General features: G+C 41.1%; 2 protein-coding genes and 1 long non-coding RNA gene across 5 annotated transcripts; all 3 read left to right on the forward strand.

Moving 5' to 3' along the window:
* Window positions 1-13,165: 13,165 nt before the first annotated feature.
* On the forward strand, window positions 13,166-15,345 carry LOC135783543 (uncharacterized). The gene is made up of 3 exons (XR_010545666.1): window positions 13,166-13,264; window positions 13,804-13,848; window positions 14,208-15,345. It is a non-coding gene; the product is annotated as an uncharacterized lncRNA (long non-coding RNA).
* Window positions 15,346-15,377: 32 nt separating this feature from the next.
* Window positions 15,378-17,046, forward strand: LOC135783545 (HMG domain-containing protein 3-like). Its single transcript, XM_065294305.2, has 7 exons — window positions 15,378-15,581; window positions 15,679-15,818; window positions 15,941-16,145; window positions 16,227-16,331; window positions 16,416-16,606; window positions 16,713-16,854; window positions 16,936-17,046. Exons 1-7 carry the CDS (start codon window positions 15,431-15,433, stop codon window positions 17,037-17,039), a joined length of 1,038 nt encoding a protein of 345 aa, XP_065150377.1. The 5' UTR covers window positions 15,378-15,430; the 3' UTR covers window positions 17,040-17,046.
* Window positions 17,047-17,117: 71 nt separating this feature from the next.
* On the forward strand, window positions 17,118-20,542 carry LOC135783544 (uncharacterized). Of its 3 annotated transcripts, XM_065294303.1 has the most exons (11): window positions 17,118-17,592; window positions 17,696-17,761; window positions 18,637-18,746; window positions 18,866-18,985; window positions 19,078-19,125; window positions 19,202-19,285; window positions 19,350-19,415; window positions 19,995-20,055; window positions 20,149-20,199; window positions 20,377-20,421; window positions 20,502-20,542. In XM_065294303.1, exons 1-8 carry the CDS (start codon window positions 17,118-17,120, stop codon window positions 20,052-20,054), a joined length of 1,029 nt encoding a protein of 342 aa, XP_065150375.1. In that variant the 3' UTR covers window position 20,055; window positions 20,149-20,199; window positions 20,377-20,421; window positions 20,502-20,542. The 3 variants fall into 3 exon arrangements, with proteins under 3 accessions (XP_065150375.1, XP_065150376.1, XP_065150374.1); XM_065294304.1 differs by lacking the exon at window positions 19,350-19,415; XM_065294302.1 differs by lacking the exons at window positions 20,377-20,421; window positions 20,502-20,542 and having other exon boundaries at window positions 19,540-20,055; window positions 20,149-20,200.
* Window positions 20,543-20,759: the final 217 nt, after the last annotated feature.

Raw genomic sequence — 20,759 nt, forward strand, 5'->3', positions numbered from 1 at the left:
CAGCACTAAGATCTAGTAGCACCAGCACTGATATTTTACCTGAATCAGAGTTTAAGCGAATATCATTTATTATCTTTATGAGCACTGTCTCTGTGCTGTGATGCTGACGGAAACCAGATTGAAAGTTGTCCAGATAGCCATTTGAGTTTAAGAATTTGTTCAGCTGATTGAAAACAACCTTTTCAACGATCTTGCTTATAAACGGAAGATTTGAGATAGGTCTGTAGTTGCTAAGTATGGTTTTGTCTAGGTTACTCTTTTTTAGGAGAGGCTTAACAACTGCTGTTTTTAATGACTCTGGAAAAGTGCCTGTGATCAGAGATGTGTTTACTATTTTTAAGAGGTCAGTTTCTAAGCATTTAAATGCCTTTTTGAGAAAAGATATAGGGGGGGTGTCAAGGCTGCAAGTTGATGCTTTAAGATGTTGTACTGTTTCTTCCAAGGTTTTTATATCAATTATGTCAAATTCTGAGAGAATGGCTAATTTCTGAGGTTGTTGCAATGATATCTGACTGACCACAGTACAATTTGAGGTCATATTGATTGCCATTCTGATATTACTGATCTTCTCAGAGAAAAACTTAGCAAACTCATTGCATTTGTTGTCAGAGAGCATTTCAGGTGATTTGGGGGGTTTGTTAGTCTCTCTACAGTAGCAAAAAGAGTGCGAGTGTGGTTTATGTTGTTATTTATAATATTGGAGAAGAAGGTCTGTCTAGCTGTGCCTAGTTCTACATTGAAAGCACGAAGACTGTCCTTATAGATGCTTTAATGTACTTCAAGTTTTGTTTTCCGCCACATACGTTCAGCTTTTCTGCATGTTCTTTTCATGTGCTGTACTGCTGTTGTGTTTCTCCAGGGTGCTTTACGTCTGCCAGTGATCACCCTGACCTTTACTGGAGCTATATCATCAATAGCATCTTTAACTTTTATGTTAAAGTTTTCAAGGAGAACATCAACAGAGTCTGCCGATATGTTTGGCAACATTGACATAGCATTCATAAATACCTCACTGGTGTTCTCATTTATGAACCTTTTTTTGATATAGACAGATCTAGCATCAGTGGCAGGACAGATCAATAAATCAAAGTAAACACAGAAATGGTCAGATAGCACTTCATCCTTGATTACAGTGGATGAAATGTTTAGACCCTTGCTAATGAGCAGATCAAGAGTGTGTCCACGATTGTGTGTAGGACCTTGCACGTGCTGGGTCAGATCAAAAGTGTTTAAAACATTTAACAGTTCAATCGCAGTATTGTTTTCTGAATTGTCTATATGAATATTGAAATCTCCAGCAATAACAAAATAATCAAATTCAGAGGAAATTGTTGATAAAAGTTCTGTGAATTCATCAACAAATGCTGAGGTGTATTTGGGAGGTCTATAAATAATTGTAAACAGAATGCGTGGTGTACCTTTTAGAGCAATACACAAATATTCAAAAGACTGGTAATCACCAAGTAACACTTGCTTGCATTGAAAGGCATCTTTGAAAAAAGCAGCTATTCCTCCACCTCTTCTAACAGCTCTACAGACATTTATAAAGGTAAAGTTGGGTGGGGCTGATTCATTGAGAACTGTAGCACTGCAGCTGTCATCTAACCAAGTTTCATTTAGAAACAAAGTCCAGGTTGTTAGTGGTGATAAGATCATTAACTAAAAAGGATTTGTTCTTTAGTGAACGGATGTTCAGAAGTGCTAACTTAACAGTAACTGGTTTTGGAACTGTATCAATCTCAGAATGACGTATAATAGGCAGTAGATTAGATAGAATTGCTGTGCGGCTGGAGACGGCCTTCATCTTTCTATCACATGTCAGGACAGAGATAGGGAAAGCTAAAGGGACATCGGGCGCCCGCTTGTTCTTAAAATATTTATGATTGTTACTGCTGACGTAGCGGGAACCCAACACACATCAGTTACCAGTGCTGTTTGCAGATGAGGGCTGGTGTGATCTAGGGCTGCACGATTAATCGAAAAAGAATCACGATCTCGATTCATACATATAGGCGATCTTCATTTTAAATGACGGCGATTCACTTGCATTTACAGTATTTCCCTGTATTCAGTTTCTGCGCTCAAGTGTTCACGTATTTACATTACAACAACCCAAGAATATCGGTCAAACTTGCTAACACACACTCATACAGGGTAAAACCAAACCCTATTCATTCACCAATCAGACCCGATCGTTTCTCTCCTCTCTCTCATCTCATTTGCGGCATTCCGCTGTCACTCGCGTGACGTATAACAAGGCAGCAGACCTAAACACAGCCGTTTACTTGGTGGATCTGGAGCGGCAATTTTCACAAAAAAGAGAGGATAAACGAGTGTCACTGTGGAAAATCCTGGTGGCGACGGAGAAAGTGAAGATATGCAACAACATTGGTTTCGAAAAAAGGCAAGGAAATTATTTACCTCAGGCTTCGGACGTTTCTAAATCGGAAGGCTGCCACCTCAGGAGGTCGCATGCGAATGTAATGCTCCGTTAACTCAAATGAACCAGGCTTGATGACGTATACAGCCTGCAAGTCATTAACATACTTCAACAATTTATTATTAACTAAAAATATTAGTCATCTTTATAACGTTAATTGTTAATATTCTGAAATTAGACAGTCTTTATGATGCGCAGTTTAGAAATGCGACCTCCAGAGAGGCTGCAGCCTTCACATTGAGAAACGGCCTCTTTACATTCCCCATTAGAAAGGGTTTTTCGCACGAGGGGAACATTATTACATGTCTGCGTTTTTCTCTGATGCCTCAAAATGTTGATCTTTTAGTCTTTTAAAGGTTTAACGTTAGTGTTTTAAAAGTTTTAAGGTTGGCCAGTTTGATAGTACAAAAAGCACAGGTGCAATTTAACAGCTAACAAATTTTAAATTATTCTAAATTTTAAGGGGTCTAAAATAAGAAAAAGAGACTTTTAAGAAACGTTATTATAACTGAAAGTCCTGTAGCACATTTTTTAGTTAAGTGCATAATAAATGTTTTTGTTAAAATAAAGAGAATCGGGTGAGAGAATCGGGATCTCAATTCCCATGGAAAAAATCGGGATTCACATTTTAGCTTGAATCGTGCAGCCCTAGTGTGATCCCTGATGTTGAGGCAGAGGTCGGAGTGCTCTCTGAGATGGAGGGGGAGGGCGGGCTGGGCCCGAAGGCTTTTGTGGTTGAGGAGCCCGCCGTTTCTTGGTTGATATTTGAGGACTCGCAGCAATAGAGTGGGAGAGCTTTGTTCCAGCAGATACCAGTTTCTCCATTTTCTCTGAAAAGCCCAGAAGTGGTGATGTTGGAGAGAGGGAGAGAGAGTGTGACGACATCAGCTGTGATTCTGGTCTTCCTGAAGGCTGGGAGGGAGTGTTATCATTCCTCTGGTCATTATCAACAGAAACGTCCTTGGGTGTTGATTCACAATCCAGCTGTAGCGAGGTCTGTGGGCAGGGCTCAGCCTGAGCTGTGTCTGTGAACAGTAGTTGTGACTGCAGAGTTTTATCCTTGTCATCTGAATGTCCATCCAGGTGCTGGTGTAAAATCCTGTGGTCATTTCCGCTGTTCAGTAGTGGACTGGCACACTCAGCTGATGGATGATGCATGGAGAAAAAGATATTGTCTTTAAGCAACCTAGCACCTATTTTGTTTGGGTGGATACCATCTGTGTTAAAAAGTTGCCTTTGACTCCAGAAGATATTGAAATTGTCAATGTAATTCAGTCCTCTCATGGTGCAGGTTTTTTGCAGCCATGAATTTAAGCTTAGTAGACGAGAAAACATATTTGTTCCTCGGGCTGGAAGAGGTCCACTGATGAAAAATTTAACTTTCAGTCTTGTAAGTGTTTCAAAAAGTTCATTGAAATCCCCCTTAAGGAGCTCAGACTGCTCTTTCCGAATATCATTCTTTCCCACATGTATGACAATCCGACTGACAGACTTATGTTTCATCAGAATGTTGCAAAGTTCCTTGTTAACATCAGAAACCGTTGCCCGAGGAAAACAGTATGTACGGGTAGCCATGCTTTCAAAGTTTCTGATAATATTGTCACCCACTATCAGCGTGTTTGGCTCGGCTGCTGTCTGAGCGGAGCGCCGCTGCCTATATGATGTTGAGCGTCTGTTAGCTCTGTAAGCTACTGGCTGACGTGATCTGTGTCCATTAACATTTGGGGATTCTTCACCCAAACTCATTAGTGCTTCAAATCTATTTTCAAGCCGTACAGGGGGTGGTAGAATACCAATATTGGCTACTCGAGTTGTACCCATATCTGGGGTAGATGATGCTAATGCAGCAATTTGTGACACTCGTGACAGTCTAATGTCTTGAGCACTTTTGGGTCTCGCACCCTGTTTATGCCATCGGTTTGTGTCCTCAATTTCTTTAGGTTTCTCTGAGCTCACTATGACCTGTTTAAAAGCATTAGGTTCACAGGACTCACCAGCTTTATGTTGAGAAGGACCACGATGAAGCTCCGCTGTATGTTCTGGCAGGGTCGGCAGCGCCACAAGTAACTTTGTTTCGAGAACTGCAATCTTTTGTAAAAGTCTGTGGCAATTTGAGCAGCAGGTGGATTTAGATCCAGAAGAAGGCATTCTTTCTTCTTTTCTTCTGTTTGAGTGTGGGCAGCTCTGTTGTCCTGTTTTAGGATTGTCAGCTGCCGGCAATAGCAGACTGGTAGACTGCTTTGACAAATTCCCCAAGTTGTTGAATGTTCCAAATATCAATATAGTTCCAGGAATTTGTAGTTTTAGTGTGAGTGCCCAATTGTTTAGTTTGAGCACTGTGCTGAACTGCTGGTAGTTGAATCAAAAGATAAAAGCGAAAAAGCAAAAGCGCAAAGCACAGAGCGCAAGTAAAAGCGTCCGAACAGTGAGGCGTGTCTCAACAGAAAAATGCCTCTGCACTCAACTGGATAGTCCTATGACCAATCAGAGCAACGGAGTGTGTGGCGTATGTTGAAATGACATCTTTTGCAGCCTGACCGAACTGCTAGTTAATTCGCTACAATGACACTAACATTGTGATTATACTGAGTTTGAGTTAGCGAACGTACATCAACACCTACTATGTTTATTTCATTTAGATCACAACATTAAGTATTTACTTAGTCATACAGTAAGACTATCTCCTACCATTTTTACATTAGGTGAACTTCATCCACGACGATACCCATTACGTTTGCTTGAAAAATATCGGAGCCTAGCATGTCCCTCCACTTATTCAGCAGCCATGATTCCGGGGTTCCGAAAAGAAGCTGGCAACGACCACTAATTATATCCATCTCGTCGTGCACATCGAGTTGCATCGCTGTTATACCCATTTCAGTTGCTTCTTTAACTTGGTCCTCCATAAGTGCGACCAACTTTTGCCGAATCCCGTAGGAAGGACGGCAAAAACATCTTTCCGATCAACAAATGCCTTGATCGCGTTTCTCTGTTCCTCTTTTAAAATCAATACTCTGTCGATATCTTCTAGAACAGACTCAATGTCAGCTCCTTGGTGACGCTCCTTGGTGACGTAGTTGATTACGTTACTGTTGATCATATGTCCATCATCGTATAAAGCCCGCCCTGACAATTTGATTGGTCGACAAGCTTTGGGACTCGCAACGGAGAAACCCTAGACCGATCTTCCTGTCCTCAAAATGTTGTGGGCGGGGCTAAGATCGCCTGGCACCTAAGCTAAACAACAGCAGTAAACAGTCAAGACATGTACATTAATTTTACTGTCGACTTGTTTATGCAGATTGTTTATTATATGCTTGATGGTTTCTGTGATTTAAGACTATATTTAAGTTACTGACTGTCAAGAGGGCATTATGGTTGCGCAAAAGTACAAACTCAGATGATGATGCGCGAGTGCGAACCTCTCTCTCCCCTCAACAGTTTAATTTGCCTTTGCACAAAAATGGACGTGCGCTCTCAGATACTGTATGCCCTGAGCTCTTTTTATGCAGGGAGTCTTCATGGGAATTGTAGTTTCGTAGTGTCGCACCACGCATTATTTATTATTTCAAATGGCGTTTAAGAAGACTACAATAACAAAATTCACCCACCAAAGTGGCTAGAAGGAGTAGCTGTCTTACCCTTTACCACTGATATCTACCAGAATTTGTTGACGGATGTTGATGTCAAGCCCTACGGACAGTGTTTACTTTATTTGGGTGTTCTGACTGAGACATCCTTTTGGTGAGAAGATAAATAAAACAGATAATTCACTTAGTGCCTCCTCACTATAGTGTGCTGTCATTACTATTAATCACCCATTCACTGACGCTTTGGCTGCGTCCAAAATCGCATACATCGGATACATGTCATACTCAATATGATGTTTTATTAACAAAGTTCGAGAGATTAAATAATCTGCCAAACTATCTCGTAATTACGACCAGCTGTCAACAATCAGCAATCAGGTGTCCACCTGATCGGCATGAGTGGAAGCCTATATAAACATGCAGCTAACTCTCCCACGTCCTTCGACAGTTCTTACCATGGCAAGAAGGCCTGGCAGCGGCGGAATCCATGGCAAGAAAACAGAGGAATTAACTCTCAATTTCCACTGAACCCCTCAACACAGCTTTCCTTTACTCTGCGTGAACATGCCTCCATCGGCGGCACAGACTCAGCCAGCACAGGCTTCTCTATCTAATTCTCTCCTCTGTCCGCGAGGCTGCCTCGGCTACAGTCACAGGCCCGGATGCCTTATTTTCTTCCTCACCTCCCTTCTTCCACCCTATCCCCAAAAGCGTGAAGCTGCCTCCGCTACCTGCACAGGTCCGAATGTCTTGGGGCTTTTTTCTTGGGGCACTAGGCTCGCTTGCTGCTGTCCGATCCTGACTGCGATCGTATCTGAATACCGGCGCCCCCCGCAGCATCGGTCTGGTTTTGCCGTCACTCGAGTAAATCAAACCCCGGTTCACTCGAGCAGTCTCGCCTCATCACTATTGTGAAAACATATGATCAATGTCATCAGCTAAGGCGCATACGCAGCTTGTTTTGCTTCCCGGACGGGTTGCGCGCCCGGTTCCGAGATACTTGTGTTTCGAGCCACAGTTCTATTGCAATCGAGCTCAGGCCACCTCCCTCAGGCAGTCTCGGGTTCGGTCAAGTGGCGGTATCCCGGTGCACTCCCGGCTTCGCATGACAGCTTTATAGACAGATTTAATGACCAACATGTGCATAATTAAAGGGGAGTTCGTTTTAATGATCTTTTTGCCCTAAATAAGCCACCAAGTAAAGTTATCTGCATTTTTTGTTTAATTTAAATATATCTTTTCTTAAACATATTTTTAGAAAATATTTGCAATGATTTTGTATGACGTGTAAAGGTTTGGACTAAAATCTCATCACTTTTACAACGTTTTCACCAGCAGGTGGCGCCATATTTAGGTGTGTCGAGTTTGTCGAAATTGTGAATCATTTTGTCAAAACGATTAATTTACTGTAACTGATTTGAAGCTTCGAAAAGCATCTGTATTTATTGCCCAGTCTCGAGCAGAGTTTAAACCCAGTGACGCTGAAAGACAAAAAGCCTTTTGTGACAATTAATGATGCCTGCTTAAAAGAATAAGTTCAAGAGAACGATTTGTTTAAAGCGAACAGGTCAAACCATACTCCAAATTGGACTGAATCATTTTTAAAACAATGGCGTCTCCAAACAGCATGATTTAACGTTACTCGACTTCAGGTGTGCTTAACAGTCACTCTGACTCAAAATAAGACCATATTCCACTGCATAATCTATTTACCATACAGTCCTTTCATTACAGCTCCCAGTTACTTGAACATTACACTGAACTGAGACCGTGTTGTTAATGAGTATGCACGTTCCTGACAGCACACATACTGATACAAAGTTACCAAGCCACCGGTAGACTGATTCCAGAACAGTTTCCTTCGGACGCATCCGACAATGAGCCAAATGGGCACTTCAAATAGTACACGTTCAACATCAGTAAGCTGCCGTGCTGTTTATGCTTGAATTGAAGAGATTACCGATGGGCAAAATGTAAGTCAACATTTAACTTAAAATGTATAGACAATCGTATTGCTATAGCCAGTTATATTCAACAGCGTTTATTAAAACATGTAACGTTAACAAGTATAAAACAGGAGGATTAATTTAAAACGGTGATTACTCACTCTCATGTACCTGAAGTTTTTGACGCAGACAGACAAATGTTTTGGTTTGCAAAATTTACTTACGAATGTGTAAGCTTTACTGTGTTTCTTAAAAAGACATAAACTTGAACAAATATGGCCATGGGCAATTAATCTTTACATCTTTAGATTCTGCCGTCATGCCTCACTTCTACCACAGACAATATAATATGACTGTCGACTTTACTTCTGCACTTTCTGTACGTAATTATCTGATGATCTCCGCAAAGCCGCGTCACGTGACAATAGAGCAGTAATGAACAACCTAAATTTGTGATCTACAAAAAGACACTGCGGCACTCAATGCACAAAGTTATTGTGGAACCACAACACAAATGTTGCATTTGGTCACTGCCACTTGGCAGATGTTTTTCACTACTGCTAAAGGTAAACCGTTTTAAAAGTATCTAAACTACCGTCCAACTACAGAAAACATGTAGTTAAGTTAGTAGCATCGCTACTTGTAGTTACCTACTCCCCAACACTGGCTAAGCGCTATAGCAGTGTTCCCCAACCTTTTAATAAGTAAAAAAATCATACAGCACACCACTATACCAAAAAGCATGAAAAGAAATGCACAAACCTCTATTGCAATGCTTAAATTACTTGTTTAACTGGGATATTTTACTATATTAAATGTAGAACTCGCATTCAATGCAAGTACACTTGTTTTGATGAACACAAAGATTATATCCTGGCTGGAATTGATGACATTGACATACGCAGTTGTGATTTTTAATTTTTTAATTATTTCTAAATTTACCGCAGCCACTAAAATCCTCAACAATATTCAGGCAATCCATTTTACTCCAATCCGGCATCCCAGTGGACCCCCTTATTTCAAACCATTCCTTCCGCATAGACGCAGCTGTACAAAAAAGGTCTTCCACAAAAACAGCAGCATCGGTCTGGTTTTGCCGTCACTCGAGTAAATCAAACCCCGGTTCACTCGAGCAGTCTCGCGTCATCACCGTTGTGAAAACATATGATCAATGTCATCAGCTAAGGCGCATACGCAGCTTGCTTTGCTTCCCGGACGGGTTGCGCGCCCGGTTCCGAGATACTTGTGTTTCGAGCCACAGTTCTATTGCAATCGAGCTCAGGCCACCTCCCTCAGGCAGTCTCGGGTTCGGTCAAGTGGCGGTAGCCCGGTGCACTCCCGGCTTCGCATGACAGCTTTATAGACAGATTTAATGACCAACATGTGCATAATTAAAGGGGAGTTCGTTTTAATGATCTTTTTGCCCTAAATAAGCCACCAAGTAAAGTTATCTGCATTTTTTGTTTAATTTAAATATATCTTTTCTTAAACATATTTTTAGAAAATATTTGCAATGATTTTGTATGACGTGTAAAGGTTTGGACTAAAATCTCATCGCTTTTACAACGTTTTCACCAGCAGGTGGCGCCATATTTAGGTGTTTCGAGTTTGTCGAAATGGTGAATCATTTTGTCAAAACGATTAATTTACTGTAACTGATTTGAAGCTTCGAAAAGCATCTGTATTTATTGCCCAGTCTCGAGCAGAGTTTAAACCCAGTGACGCTGAAAGACAAAAAGCCTTTTGTGACAATTAATGATGCCTGCTTAAAAGAATAAGTTCAAGAGAACGATTTGTTTAAAGCGAACAGGTCGAACCATACTCCAAATTGGACTAAATCATTTTTAAAACAATGGCGTCTCCAAACAGCATGATTTAACGTTACTCGACTTCAGGTGTGCTTAACAGTCACTCTGACTCAAAATAAGACCATATTCCACTGCATAATCTATTTACCATACAGTCCTTTCATTACAGCTCCCAGTTACTTGAACATTACACTGAACTGAGACCGTGTTGTTAATGAGTATGCACGTTCCTGACAGCACACATACTGATACAAAGTTACCAAGCCACCGGTAGACTGATTCCAGAACAGTTTCCTTCGGACGCATCCGACAATGAGCCAAATGGGCACTTCAAATAGTACACGTTCGACATCAGTAAGCTGCCGTGCTGTTTATGCTTGAATTGAAGAGATTACCGATGGGCAAAATGTAAGTCAACATTTAACTTAAAATGTATAGACAATCGTATTGCTATAGCCAGTTATATTCAACAGCGTTTATTAAAACATGTAACGTTAACAAGTATAAAACAGGAGGATTAATTTAAAACGGTGATTACTCACTCTCATGTACCTGAAGTTTTTGACGCAGACAGACAAATGTTTTGGTTTGCAAAATTTACTTACGAATGTGTAAGCTTTACTGTGTTTCTTAAAAAGACATAAACTTGAACAAATATGGCCATGGGCAATTAATCTTTACATCTTTAGATTCTGCCGTCATGCCTCACTTCTACCACGGACAATATAATATGACTGTCGACTTTACTTCTGCACTTTCTGTACGTAATTATCTGATGATCTCCGCAAAGCCGCGTCACGTGACAATAGAGCAGTAATGAACAACCTAAATTTGTGATCTACAAAAAGACACTGCGGCACTCAATGCACAAAGTTATTGTGGAACCACAACACAAATGTTGCATTTGGTCACTGCCACTTGGCAGATGTTTTTCACTACTGCTAAAGGTAAACCGTTTTAAAAGTATCTAAACTACCGTCCAACTACAGAAAATATGTAGTTAAGTTAGTAGCATCGCTACTTGTAGTTACCTACTCCCCAACACCGGCTAAGCGCTATAGCAGTGTTCCCCAACCTTTTAATAAGTAAAAAAATCATACAGCACACCACCATACCAAAAAGCATGAAAAGAAATGCACAAACCTCTATTGCAATGCTTAAATTACTTGTTTAACTGGGATATTTTACTATATTAAATGTAGAACTCGCATTCAATGCAAGTACACTTGTTTTGATGAACACAAAGATTATATCCTGGCTGGAATTGATGACATTGACATACGCAGTTGTGATTTTTAATTTTTTAATTATTTCTAAATTTACAGCAGCCACTAAAATCCTCAACAATATTCAGGCAATCCATTTTACTCCAATCCGGCATCCCAGTGGACCCCCTTATTTCAAACCATTCCTTCCGCATAGACGCAGCTGTACAAAAAAGGTCTTCCACAAAAACAAATTCAAACCCTGGGCCGCTGGTCATCAAACTTTCAAATCTACAGCAGATCCAGCTAGGCATGGGCCGGTATGAAATTTTGAGAGTATGATAACCTCAAGCAAAAATACCACGATTTCAGTGTTGCGGTATTGCCATAGCAACACTAAAATGTGTTATTTTCAAATGTCTGTGTATACAAACAACTTTATAATGTAAACATCAAATCAATTACATGATATGATTTAATAATTTTTTGTATAAACACACCTCGTGCCTTAGAAATAGTATCACAGAAATGTTAGTGGTTTTGAAACCTCGAGTCTTTAAAACTTCAGTCAGTATACCTTAAAACTGGTTACCGGCACATGCTTAGATCCAGCCGCTTCCACATCACGTGTAACAAGCCTTAACCAATTAATCGTTAATTCTCACAACTCGTGCTGATTTGCACGTCGCCGGACGCTCCCATTCGTGTTGGCGTGGGTTCCCCATTCATAGGAGGCAAGGGGCTTTTCCCATGTCCCAGCCCCCTTTGAAGCATTGGTCGAACCCTCCCGACCGAATGCAGTGGGCACCCTCAGTTCGACTGCAGGCGGGGCCTACCCGTCCGATGCCATGAGCAATTTCTTCCAAAGCTCCCGTTGGATGCTGCGAGGGCCCTCCTGGTCGAACGGCTTAACTCGATCCCCAATCACGCTAGCGCCGTGCATAATAGCTTACTGTTCAACTGCTGGCGGGGCTTACCCATCCGATGCTGTGAGCATTAAGCCCCGTCGGATGCTGGGAGAGCCCTCCCGGTTGAACGGCTAAACTCGATCCCGAATCACGCTCGCGCTGCGCGTCCTGTTCAACTGCTGGCGGGGCTTACCCGTCCGATGCTGTGAGCATTAAGCCCCGTCCGATGCTGCGAGAGCCATCCCGGTTGAACAGTCACGCTCGATTTTGCAAATACCTTCTCCTACCCTTCACTTTTTTGGGGGGGTTAATTTCACATCATTTCTCTACCGCTGCATCGTTGATGTTTCCTCCGCTCCCGCAGGAGCTCTGCTTCCAACAAAAAAATATATATTTTTTTCCAACTTCACTTTCTGCAAGTTTTTTGGGGGGCTACCAATACAACCTCCAGCTGCTGTCCGACATTAGTTTGCAATTTTTGGGGGGTGTTCTGGGTTCGGGCGTAATACAGACCCCGGAGCCCTCTCTTTGTTGAGGAGTGCTCCGGGCTCGGGCAAAATGCCGAGCTCAGAGCCCTCTCCTCGGACAGCACGCCAAATACGCATATCATGAATTCTATCTGACTTATTTGTAAGTGTGAACTCTTGAATCTAGTCAGAATTTCAGTCTGATACCGCTCCATTGGGCTATGATTATGAGGCGTGTCTCAACCGAAAAATGCCTCTGCACTCAATTGCCTGCATTTAATTTCCATGAGTACCTACTTAACGAGCGCTAAAACAGTACGTACATTCAAGTTAGTATGGATATCATTTGCCATGTTGACATTATCATGTGACCTATGATGTAGTAGCGTTGATCGAGTTCATGTGGCACCACAAGAACCAACAGGTGGATGACATCAAAGAACCGCGATATTCTCTCATGAAAGAAGTTAGTAAGCGATGTTCAGCATTATATATTTGAACAACTTAGTAAAAAAGTAAAATCATTTGTTTTATGCATACTAAATACATGCTTATCAGCAGATGGGGAACATTGTGGAATAAAAATAAAGACTTTAGGTCTCTGCTGAACAGATCAAATGACATGTTTATGCTTATTGTGTATGATTGAACACATTCGCGTTTCTGTCAGTCTTTCTTTCTCTCTGTCTCTCGCACTCGTGAGGCCGCGTCATGGTTGGATAGCGCAGACGACGGTCGAGTGGAGCTCCACTCTCAAACAGGAAACACGTGACCTCCACTCTCAAACAGGAAACACGTGACCTCCACTCTTAAACAGGAAACACGTGACCTCCACTCTCAAACAGGAAACACGTCCCATCCACTTGGATTGACGAGACGAGGATAGCGATTATAATTCAGGTAATGGACTATTTGCATGTAGGTTTCGTTAATTCAAGTTTAATATTATTTACTTCAGTATCGCTACACTGGAAAACTGACGTTATTTTAACGTGCAATGTAAGCAAAACACAAAGGGCTTGAGTGAAATCACCTACGTTATTGCCGCATAGATGCGATTAAAGCGTGTACATGAACACATAATTTACTGCGATTTAAAACGGCGTACGCCACCTCTTTTAATACGATTATACTTAACTTACTGTGATTATGAACGTAATCGCATTATTTTTATCGAAGTATTGTGTTGACATGAGACAAAGTATAACAGCAGTATTGCCAAAATCCCATTATAATGTCATATGAGGGTGGATTTGCTGAAATTCCATGACGGCTAGCATAGTCGTAAATTAATCCATGTTTTGATAGTTTATTGTGTTAAAATAACGTAGTGAATAATGAAAGGGCACGTTCGTTTTCTATGTGTGTGTAGCGTTCGTTTAAGGTAAGAAAGTAATTGAGGAGGTTGTTTTCACATTTAATTACTCACTCCTTTGCAGGACTAGGATTATCACAGAAGATGCAGAACCCTCTACATTTTAAAGGTATGTTGCCACTGTGCAATGAATGTGCACATGAAGAGTTTCGTTGCAAAACGAGAGAACTCCGTTTTTAACATTTTTGTCAAAACATGTTTATTATTATGTTATCATGTTATTATTTTGTTTTATGGTGCTACTTAGCTGCATTTGTTAAGTTATGACGGTTTAAATTGTGTCAATTGCAGTTGCAATTTTGTCAGTTGCAGTTGAATTGATATTAATTGGAATGCACAACCAAAAAACCGAGATTTCTAAAAAATAAAATAAGTTATCTTGTTTTGCAACGAAACTCTTCACATTGACATGTGTCTAGTTTTCCTATTTTAGTGTTCCATTATTCTAATGTTTGACTTTGGTTACAGGCCAAATTTTACAGAGGTGCAGATTACCATGCCGTGCTGCGGGGCATTACCACTGCCCCTACTGTTCACGCACTGTAACAAGACGAGTGGACATGGAAAGGCATTTGGTCCTGTGTTACAGTCAACTGACCTCACAGTCTACAGAGCCTGATCTGCCTTGTGCCACCCCATCAGCGAAGCCTGACCTGCCTTGTGCCACCCCATCAGCGAAGCCTGACCTGCCCTGGCCACCCCATCAGCGAAGCCTGATCTGCCATGTGCCACCCCATCAGGAGAGCCAATCCTGACTCATGCCACTCCATCAGCAAGGCCTGTCCTGGCTTGTGCCACTCCATCAGAAGAGCCTGTCCTGATTTGTGCCACTACATCAGAAGAGCCTGTCCTGACTTGTGCCACTCCGTCAGCATCAGAGCCTGTCCTGACTCGTGCCACTCCATTACAAGACCACTCGTATGCATGACAACCGGTGCAGGGGGCAGCAGAGGTTTATGGAATGTCTGTCATATGTCCCCACTGCAATCTTTAGTCTCCTTAAGAAGAATTATAACACACACCTTTTGAGGAGACATTCAGATTTTTCTCATGACATCACTCAGAACTGTCATCTACAGAGCGTTGCTATTGATGAGACAAATGGCATATTTGGCGTGCAAAAAACTGGACATGGATTTTCTGTGCCAATTCATGTCCAGAGAAAAACATGGGGAAAAATACACCAGGTTCGATGTGAGCTAGAAGAATGTATGCAGTATCAGTTGTTGGCTCAGCGGAGTGGATTAAGCTACAGTTTGTGCTCTCACATTCGCTCAGTCGACTACTGTCAAGAAACGGCTGCAGAGACATTTCTGAAAGAAGACATCCTTAGGGATATGATAACATTCAGATTTTTTGGAGAGGCAAAGGCAGCCATATGTGTAAAGAGGCAAAATGTTGCTTGTGCAGTGCATGTTCCTCTTTGTGTGCCTGTGGACTTTGGTGGATCTCCATCACAAATATGCTTGTCAATCCATGAGCCTGACATTCATAGTTTTTGCCGACTTGGAAGAATAATGGTCACATACAACACGCAAAAGAACACCTGGCATTGTCCCTGCACCAAACCACGGACATCTTGTCCACATATACACGTCTCAAAGTGGCATCTGGTATGACACCACTGGTATGAAGAGGAGTGTGCAGTACATTTTTAAAGAAAAAAAATTCCAGAAACCCTGCCAAAAGAAATGACATCACCAAGAATGAAAATGGAATACCCAAAACAGTTCTTTCCTCTTGAGAAAACATGCCAGTTATGCATTGGACATCCTGCACTTGCAGAGGCAGTACTAGTGACTAAAAAGGCTAGGATTGTCAGCATGATGGGCTTGATAGACAGTAAGTACAGGAAGTATGACTAATGTAATAAGCAATTATATTCAGTGATGGATAGTATTGTGATAGGTTGACTTCTGTATGATTTTGTGTTTTACAGATATTTCAACATACCACAGTATATGTCCACAGTGCAACATGGAGTATAGGTATCAGGAGTGGAAAGAAGGTCTTCACAACTTTGACAACCACATTTTTCTCACCCTTGAATTTTGTGTGTTCCTCAGAGAAAATGTTACAGTGAGTATTAATCTTTTCTCCATAGGATTATTTGACTATGGGAAGTTTTCATACATAAACTCCAAGAACATGAAGTGTCACTGTCTAATCTCAGACTTACTTGTGTTTGCTTTACACTGTAGAACCATGTGTCTGTATCAAGAGTTGTGGATTCATTGGAGGGGTTAAGAGGAGAGAAGTACCCATCCAGGAATATCATTTTCCATGCCTATTGCCACTTTGAGGCTTTGACTGACACTGAGTATACTTACTCCTGTGTCAATTGTGGTTTTTACCCACCTGTGGTAGTCATGGACTTACACAGAAAAGGGGTTTTTAAGCTGGCAGGTAAGTGACATTGTGATTTTTTTGTGTTTGTGCATGATTACAGTCCAGAGGTCTTGCCCCTTATAGTGTGATTTATTACAGTCAGTGATCTCAAGGCACCTCCTGATGACTACAACGGTGAACATGACATTGACAGTTATTGGAATTCTGTTCATCTTGCAATGATAAGTCAAGGTTTTTTCCAAAGTGAGTAATGGTGATTACTTCATTTCACCAGATTGTACATTTTAAATACAACTGGGATTACAAATAATGCATAAAATGTTGTAGGCAGTGCAAACAACCCTTTCACTGTCAGCCCAAGCTATGAACACTGGGCACCCTGGATTGGGAGTGAAACGCGAAGTGGCACTGTTCTTAACACTGAGTTCAAAAAAGTGCCAACATGCTCTTCTTCAACTGAAGCACAGCTGAGCAGTGTTACTGAGGACCATCTGATTGATGAGCTGGCAAAACAAAAGGTAATGTTGCCTGGTGTTGAAGATAATAAAGCTCTCTGGGTTTGAGGGGTAAGAAAGTGTATAGTAAATGGTCTGTTTACTGTTTGTCATAAAAAAATATTATTAGGTTGGAGTTGTGAGAAAATTGTGCAAAGCCTGCAACATCGACACCAAGGGCTCCCGCCTTGATCTCATAACAAGATTAAAGGAGAACATGAAGAGCAGGCAAACTTACGACAAGGTCTTTCAAAGCATATGGGGTGCATCTGGTAAGTTACAGTGTTGCTCTGTAAACTATGGTATTTAGTTTTTATAAGGTACATGTTACAATCTATTGAATCTAATCTTAGGTGGATGGTCTGTAATACTTTGCCCACATGGCATTGCATACAGCATCAAATTTAACCTGCGTGCAGAAAGTCCCAGGGACTTTGCTGACCTTCTGCTTTCCTGAAAGCACTTCCCAAATGTCTGTGTGTATGATTTTGCAAGAGGTTTGGCAACACACACCAATTTGCGGGTTCCTGATTCAATGCCTTTCCAGCCTTATGAGGGCAGACTCTCTGAACCCACAGAAGAGAATGTTAAAGCTGCCAGGGATGGAAAATTACAGGTTTCACTATCATGGCTACATGAAAGGGTGCACTGTAAGAAGGAAAATGCTCATCCAGTCACTGGGTCTACTGAGCACTATGTGCTATATGATCGATTCCATGAGAAGAATGCCACTGATCCAAAGGACATACTGCGCAGGATCCAACTTGTCCCTGAGCTGAAAGGATGGTTTAATAGCCAAGTTGCTGAGCAGTTCTTTGCCAAAATGCGCAAAAGTAACTACTTCTTCAACAACATGGCTCCATCAACCCATGTATTTCTTATGAGAAGTGTTATCCATCATCATAACACCTCCACAAATAAAGCACTTCTGGAGAAGCAGTTAAATACTGGACGCCGACTGGAGCTTCTGAGCACCATCACCCTATCTGCTTTGGGACAAGCTGTCATAGGTGAATGGTGCAGTACTTTTCTGTGTTAAATTTACTTAACAGCAGTACACAGACATAGTTTTGTTCCAGTTTTGCTGTGCTCATGTCTTCTTTGTGTCCTCAGCCCAACAGTCGGATGCATCAAAACGTCAAAGCACAACTGTGGTGGCCCAGTCATCTTCAGCAACAGGTAAATTGCTATAACATTAGTGATAATACAAACTCATGTAATTAAGCTTGACCTATGTGCTGTAATTGTTCATGTTTTTTGTTTTTGTTTATGTTTTAAGATTTAACTGTAATGAGTGTTCTAGTCATTTAATTGGTTCATAACATCAAGTGCTGTTGTATTCAAAACCTTAAGGAACTCAATTCACTCCAGCTGAGTCAAGTTCAAGTGAAAGCACAGCTGCCAGTACATTGTCAGTAAAGCCAATTCCATGATTATTAGTAAATCACCATCACCTGCTTTTAGATGAAACTGCACATAGATGTCAGTTAACTATCAAGCAAAGGCAATTTCGAATTCATACCATAGATCAGTGGTTCTCAATTCCAGTCCTCGGGACCCCCCTCCAGAATTTTTTAGATGTCTCCTTATATGAAACACCTGATTTCACTCATCAGGCTCCTTAATTAACACACTAACAAGCTGATGAACTGAATCAGGTGTTTCATATAAGGAGACATCTAAAACATTCTGGAGGGGGGTCCCGAGGACTGGAATTGAGAACCACTGCCATAGATGAGCAATGTGATTATCACCTGCGATAATTAATGTGATATTGTCTAGCTTGTCAGTGAAATTACATCTATGTGCAGTTCCATCTGAAAGCAAGTCATGGTGATTTTTACTAATCACCCAACCGGCGTTAATGATGAGATACACATGATAATATTATGCGATTTATCGCACAGCCATGATTATGAGTACAAATTGAAAGAAGTCTAATGCCTACTAACTGGGAACAGTTTCATATTGGGGATAGTTAAATGATACTGTCAGATCAAATGCAGTGAGAATGTTAAATATTAGAATTAAAAAGACTTTTATTTTTGTTGTAGAAGTTGGCCATTGTGGGCAGCATTGTGCAACACTTACGGCCATCAGCAACCTTAGGCCCTGCAGAACATCATGGGCAGCTAGAGGAGATCATCCCCTCCAAGAACAACTGGTAGATGAATGCATAGTTTATTTTAAATTAATTGTAGGCTTTGTTGGTATTGCCCATGTTTTGCATTTTTTTTTAATGCTACTTTTAAATTTGCATTTCTTATTGCCTTTTTCTTGTAGATCAGCTATGTCCTGGATGAGCGTAGGCCTGTCAAAGAAATAATTATTAAAGATGGTCCCACGTGTTTGACCAGGGAGAATCTGATAACTTTAGGGCTAAACCGATTTATGGACTCAATGGTGGGTGAAATATTTTGTTGAAAAAAGGAAGTACTCAATATGTTTTGATTGTAAATTCAATAAGCAAGAAATTAAGGAAATAATGTGCACAGGTGGGAAATGCCTGTTTGAGGCTTGTGAAGGAGATGGTCGATTTACAGGTATGTATATTTTAGTGGGACCTATCGGAGTTCTTTGTAGTACAACGAAGAAAGTAAGTCAAATGTCTTTCTGTAGGGGAAAAATGTCTTTATTATCAGCCTCCACATCCCCCCAACATGGCTCCCACCCTTGAATTGTGACCCTCTATGCAGTCTTCCTGTAAGTACCTACCCATTTGTACAACAACAATACTGATTTGAATTGACCACATGCTTTCTTTAAGGTCGACTCCACAGAGAAAGATGCACTTGTTTTCCCGCTGTGGACACAAGGGCATTTTATGCTATGTGTAAGTGATGCATGCATTTCAAAATTTTGTCAAGCTACATTGTTGCTTTGGAAAAGAAGCATATGAAGAAGAATGGAAATATTCCACATGAAAGGTTAACTTATTGCAAAGACTATTCTCATAGGTGATGATGCCACTCAAAAGAGAAATACTGTTCCTCCATTCGCTGAATACCCAGCGAAAGCAAAGCTTTGGTCACAAGCCCTACCGAGACATCTTGAGGTTACAACAGGATGATATATTTCGGCAGTCATGTTCCCCTGACTTGCCCATGTTAATACATCTATTCTTGGCGGTCACGTTCCCCTGGCTTGCCTATGCTAATGCATCTTCCGACAGTCACGTTCCCCTGACTTGTCCATGTTAATGCATCTACTCTAGGCAGTCATGTTCCCCTGACTTGCCACGGCTGTTTGGATGAACTCTGCATAGTTATAGAGTTTCCTCACGTTCAGAGGATGTAAGCATTGTTGGCATTTCATGTTTAACTAAATGTTCTGCATTTCTGAAACTGTTTGTGCTCCCCAGCTGAATTCTACTGTGTACACTTATATTTAAAGTATTCTTTATTTTTATCAGGGCTGTTGCACAAAATCTCATTCCTGGGCCATGGAAAGAACAGTCAGCCCTGGATGTTGAGGTTATAATCATTTACAATAAAAATACACAAAAACATGTATAAGGTTGATAGTCATTGTAAATTCTTCATAATGGGTATTCTTTCTTCCAACAGGGGCTACCCCTACAACATTTTGGGATTGACTGTGGAGTATTCATGATTATGGTGAGTTGTCTAGGTCATTTTCAGGATAGTTAGTGATATCCACACAACATCCCTTTTGTCTACACCATGTCCATTATGCCCATTAATGTTGTTACCAAGCACCATGTTTTTATTTATCTTGTTGAATTAATGTTCCTGCAAAGACATGGCACCATAACAACCTTTCTGCCTTTACAGTATACCTGGTACATAACTATGGAGGCAGCATTTGATTTCACAGTTGTAAGTGCAGTCTTAGTGTTGGCTTAAAATCTTTTAATGTTAATTGTGGTTTACTACATTACAACTGTTTTTATCTTCAGTCTGACATGCCATATCTGAGGAGGTGGTGGTGCAAGGTTTTGCTGGAGAACCTTGAGATTGAGGGGTATGGTTTGTGAAATGAAAATTAAAACAATAATGGATACTTCTTGCAGTAGGTGGCTAAACATGATGGTAAACATATTTGATAAATGTCAATTACAGACATGGTCGCAGATTTGCACATTTTACCCAGGAAGGCAGGAAGATGGGGGATGGAATTCTGCAGCCTGTCTTTCGTGTCCCTAGAAAAAGGAAAC

The sequence above is a fragment of the Paramisgurnus dabryanus genome, chromosome 2, assembly GCF_030506205.2.
Source record: "Paramisgurnus dabryanus chromosome 2, PD_genome_1.1, whole genome shotgun sequence".
NCBI classification, from domain to species: Eukaryota; Metazoa; Chordata; class Actinopteri; order Cypriniformes; family Cobitidae; genus Paramisgurnus; species Paramisgurnus dabryanus.